At 38.4% G+C, this 5,818-nt stretch overlaps 1 protein-coding gene across 1 annotated transcript in view; it reads left to right on the forward strand.

The window, feature by feature from the left end:
- The first annotated feature begins 942 nt into the window (after positions 1-942).
- LOC144970512 (uncharacterized) overlaps positions 943-5,818 on the forward strand; it is a 23,539-nt gene continuing 18,663 nt past the window's right edge. Inside the window, exon 1 of the mRNA XM_078910234.1 lies at positions 943-4,112. Within this exon, the coding sequence (XP_078766360.1) occupies positions 1,110-4,112 (3,003 nt within the window). The 5' untranslated portion in view covers positions 943-1,109. The remainder of the gene's footprint in view (positions 4,113-5,818) is intronic.

Raw genomic sequence — 5,818 nt, forward strand, 5'->3', positions numbered from 1 at the left:
TCAACATGATTAATTCTGTTGCTCGTGGCTAGATACCCTTTGTAAAGCGCTTTGAGCACATTTAACGCATATTAATCTAAATGTTCAAGATTATTATTATTATTATCATCATCATCATCATCATCATCATCATCATCATCATCATCATCATCATCATCATCATTATCATTATCATTATCATATCATCATCATCATCATCATCATCATCATCATCATCATCATCATCACCATCATCATATCCACCGTCATTATTGACGCAATTTATAATTAAATTATCAAAGGGGCACCACATATTTGCAGGTCTGATAGCATAACGCATTATGGGCTTGATTATGTAAAAGTTGCTGCTCAAAGCAGAAAGAAAGAAATAACAATGTGAAATTGAATGTAAGCTTAAAATTAATATATGAAAACAGATAAGATGGACGTTTCAAGTTTCCCCTTTATGAACAAACAGGATGAATGAGATAATGTGGTAGTGGCGTTGTTACATTACAGACGAATGAGATAATGGGGCCGTGGTTTGTTAACAACGCCACTACCACATTATCTCATTCGTCTGTAGTGTTTCATTCGCCCTGTTTTATTGATAAAGGGGAAACCCAAAATGTCCACCTGGTCTGTTTTCGTATATTAAATTGAATCTTACATTCAATTTCACATTGTTATTCATTTATGGGCTTGATTTAACATTGTTGTAATGGACACTATTTTGCGTTGGAAGGATAACAATGATCCCATAACCATTTGGGTAATCAGACCTGGAAATGATTACACATCGAACCTAGGCAAGGCACCAAATACCCTACGCATTCATCAACAACAAATTTTTATTTTTTGAAGAAAGATGTTTTCATTTTCGCACTTTAAAATGTGCGCATATCCTCAAATCCAAAATTCACTTTCAATGAAACACTTTGACGTCATACTGCCGTCGTCTTCTATAAAAAGTAATGGCTGCCAAAATAGGCATTTAAGAAAATCCCACCCAGAGGAAGGAATGAAACAGTTTCAATGAAATCTGTCGACATTTCAGGTTAAGTGGTTGAGTTGGTCAGTAAAAAAGCATAACATGTAAGTAAAATAATTAAACATTTGTCACAAACGGTATGTCAAGCACCAATTATAATGAACAAAAACGTGACAAGAGTGCAAACAGATCTTTCGAACCCCCGACGCCTTCTCGACATCATGGCTTACAAGAGCCGGGTGAAAGAGAAACCCAAGCGAACAAGAAAATGAATAATTCGAAAAGTTTTGACAAAATAAAAGAGAAAAAGGACGGATTAAAGGGTTCATTACAGAATAATGAACTGAACAATAAGTCACGTCTACCAAATAGTATGGATACCCACTTGTCTCCAACAATTTTACCCGACACATCTCAAAGAAAAGAAATGCCTAAATCAAAAGACAGTCAGTCAGTGGCTAATAAAAACACATTGGCGCCTTCTTATCCAACAGAAACATCACCACAAAAGAGGTGGGTATCAAACAATAGAAGTAGTCCGCCGAAAGGTAAAAATATTGAATTGCCAACCATTTTGCCAACACTTGTCTCGCCTAAAAGAAAAGAGAAGAGTAACAATAAAACTGTTCATTCACAGGGTACAAAGAATGATTTGCCACCAAAGGACAATCCATTAAGCCCAGAGGCAGTACAAAGTACTAAAGAACGTCAAATGAAAATAAAAAAGAACTCCATGCCAAAATCATTTCCATCAGAAAAATCACCACCATTTAACGCGAAGCAATCAAAAGATAGAAAGGACCAGGCAACGAAAGAAAAGGGGCGTTTGTCCCCTTCATTTCCAACCTCTACTTCACCCAAATTAAAACAAACTCATAAAAACAGTGAGCGAAAATCAAAGAACATGGAAGCATCTCTTTCAACTGCAAAGGAAATTATCACAGGTCCTAAGACAGATGCCAAAGATCAGCGACCAAAACCAACAGTTAAAAAATTGTCAATTCTAGAAAAGGTACAAAGAGAAAATATCCAGGCGGCCTCGGGATTTATTACTGCCGAGCCATCTAAAAAAGATGAACAAGTAAAGAAAATTCAGGAATTAGCGAGAAGTATCTTTGACAAGTCTAAAGCAGAGAATGCAATAATCTCAAAATCTTCAACTTCAGTGACAGACATAGAGCAAATACCGCAAAATAGAAAACAAACCACTTCGAATAAAGTCGCAAATCGTACCTCAAATGAACCCTTGAAATCAAGGTCAGTCTCTGAGCCGAGGAAGAAGAAGACAGTAACCGATAATAAAATAAAAGAACCGAGTGTTAACCTGTCTATGAAGGAAGATTTGCCTACAAATGCACTTGAAAATGGAGAAAAACCTTTACAGTCCAGTCCATCACCTCAGCAAGAGAATACAAACAAAGTTAATAAAGAGAAGAGCCCGAAGATAGAATTCCAAAACGATTCCTCTGTAAAGACTGTCCAATCAGATCACAGAATTAAGAAATTGGCAACCGTATCGTCTTCTGAAAATTTATGCGGTGGCGCAATGGCATCTTCCGATAAAACAAAAATAATTCATACTGATAGCTCCAGGGAACAGAGTCGTCCAACGGAAACCAAAAGCCCCAAAATGCAAAGCCCACATAGTTCACCAAAGAGAATAGAAAAATCGGACAAATGCCATGAACAACAATCCAGTGCAACATGTCTTGAAATGGCTAGACCAAATAAATCTAGTTCACCGGCTACTCCAGACATCTCAGTAAACGATAGTCCTGTCGCAAAAGAATTGTTTACGGGGAAAGTAAAAAAAATACCTCGTCAAGATGAAACAGCAGCCAAGCAGATGTCAAACAAATGTAAGTCGTCGAAGAGACTTGACATAGCAGAGAAAAAAATGGAACCAAAAGATAAAAGACCAGAAATAAACTCACCTCTTTCCTCGACGTCATTAGGCAGGTTGCACCAAGCAGGTAGTAAAGAAGAGCATAGTCCAAGAAAGGAGCCCAATAAGAAAAAATGGAGTCCGAAGAATTCACCGGTGAAACATAGAATAGATCAAAATAAAATAAAATCTAACCAAAAAGAAGGCAATTCTAAATCAAGCGATGAACTTACTCTGCTATCTACATCTAAAAGTTTGTTGCTTGATGAAGGCATACTTTCGTCGCCAGAGAATCAACAATCTCCGCCATCATCCAAGACACGCATAAACAGTGAAAGCGTTCCAGAGCCAAAATCATCTAAAGATGTAACTGAAACGCAAGCATGCTTGTCTAGTGGTAGAAACGATGAAACGACAAATCATGACATTCCTAAACAGGTAACTGCAATAGACACGCTTGGCCCACCGTGTCATTCCCATGGAGACAGTGAACCCCATATCACAAATTCGGCGAATCTTATTGACAACTTCAAAATGGATAGAAAGAAACCAGTCGTGCATTTAAGCCATTTTCAGAACGGATGCGTCATCGCAGGCGACTTGGAGCAGTATGATGATATGCAATTAAGCATCTCGGGAGACAGTGATCTGAAACCGACAGTCAGTCGTTCCACGGTAGGTTGTAACGACTATTCATCCTACAGATTAGAGAGGCAAATCGCATGCACGCTGCTAGACTTCAGCAGTCAAAAGTCTCCTCCTAGCTCAAACCGACCATCCAAATCGCTATCACAAGTGAGTGTGCAGAATTCGCCAAATCGAAAAAAGGATGGAAGTGCACAGCCTATCAGCATACGCGTCGTGGGATCGATTGAAAATACCAAACTCGGAAAAGAAAAGGATTGCAAGAAAAAGAAGAAAAAGAAAAACGATAACTGTCTGAAACCGAGCAAGAGTAGGAGTACGACCTCTTGTTATAAACGTTGCGATGAGGGGACGTCCAAGAAGAGACGAAGCAGATCCGAGGAGAGTGTCGTTTGTGAGAAGCAGGAGAAAAAGCAGGAGAAGCCGAGCCGATGCACGCCGAGATGTGATGACAGATGTTGTCCTGGTAGAAATGATGGTGAGGGTGCTGGTCGTGGCGGTGGGGGTGGTGGTCGTGATAGTGGAGGTCGTGGTAATAGAGGTCGTGGTGGCATAGGAGGATCAGGTCGAACGTTCGAGAATGTCAATGGCTGGTTCGGCCGGATTTCAAGCGTAAGTAGCAATGTAAACATGAATGTGATATGTGACCCATCGCCTTGAAAGGATCTTATGTTGGGAAATTCAGGATGATGAGATCAGATTTGCATTGATATATGTGCGGATATGTGGTCTTGTGGTGTGATTTACGCTTTCGGAGCGGAAAGTCTTGGGTTCGAGCCTCGAGCCCTTTTAAAAGGGCTCTTTACTCTAATTTTCTCACCGTACTCAGGTATAAAATGAGTACCTGGCCGTTACCAGCGTTGCCTCTGTCGGAATATATATATATATATATATATATATATATATATATATATATATATATATATATATATATATATAATATCGCCTAAGAGACGTTATGTCTCGTTCTACATGTTATCTTCTTGAAATGTATATTGCAATCTTTTGATGTTTGAATGTCCCTATAAAAAGTCGAATTTTTTATCCTTTGGATACTTTTTGGCATATCATTGATATAAATTTTAAAAAAGGAAGTGAGACTTAAACTGTTTCTCGAAGTACACCTGATAGGACTGGAAGTGATGATGACATTTTGTTCTCAACCATGACTTTTTGAGATCGCATAATGATCAAGCTTATTGAAAAAGCACTGGTGGTGCACTTGATCAAATGCTTTGCTGAAATCCAGTATTAATTGTATTAGCAAGATCATCACAAGTCCTGATCAGTTGTGACTCGCAAGAACAATGCTTGCGAAAGTCATGTTGGGCATCAGTCAGAACGTTGTGGCTATCAAGGTGTTTCATGATATTGCTACTATTGCGTGTTCCAACAGTTTACGTGATATTGATGTGAGAGATACTGAAACCTGTAGTTTTCAGCACTGTGTTTGTCGCCCTGTTTGAATATCAGTGTAATGTGGGCATCTTTCAGGTACTTGAATTTGGTCCATGGGGACTTGGTATAGAAATTTATAGATGGATGCCAATTTGTTACAGAACGTTTTTAAGATTTGTCTGATAAACCATCTGGTCCAGAGGACTTACTTTCGTAAGGATGAGAACACCTTTCTTGGATATAGTGATTTGCACCATTGCGTCTACTTTCTTTCCAATAAGTTTCACCTCGACTTCGCTTGATGGTGCGGATAATACCGATGCAAATTGTTCATTCAAGATAATGCCTTTCTTACTGGCTCTTGTGTCAGCTTTTGATATTTGTTTATCTTTCAGTGGAGCTTTTCCAATTGTTTCTTTGTTATTACTTTTAATGTACGACCAGAGTTGTTTACTTCTTCCCGTGTTTTTGTCAATAATTGTGTTGATGTACTCTGTATACGCTTTTTGATACTGGTTTCTCGCAGATCATTTAATATATCGACATAATTTCTTAAGGACAGTCTTGCTCTTTTGAATGAACCATTTTTTCTTCTACCTCAAGATGCGTTTGGTCTTTGTATTCATCCAAGGTTTGTTAATTGATGTTGTTGTCAGTTTTGTTGGTGCCTTTTCTTCTTGTATTAAAAGGAAGCTGTTCGTGTTTGTTTGTTTTATTTTTAAGGGTTTTACGGCGCTTGGGGCACGTTAAGGTCATATCAGAGCCAGTAAAAGGAAGAAAATGGGATAGTAAAAAGTTCTAGACTTACAATTAAAGCACCCAAGAAAAGGTACGACAAAGGGGAATTACTTCAAATAGGAGACAAAGAGTACACTATTAAAGTACTTAGTCTGAGATCACCTAAAGTCTTATCCAGACAC

Source organism: Berghia stephanieae, chromosome 4 (assembly GCF_034508935.2).
Source record: "Berghia stephanieae isolate SIO BIC M18660-M18661 chromosome 4, UCSD_Bste_1.3, whole genome shotgun sequence".
Lineage (NCBI taxonomy): Eukaryota > Metazoa > Mollusca > Gastropoda > Nudibranchia > Aeolidiidae > Berghia > Berghia stephanieae.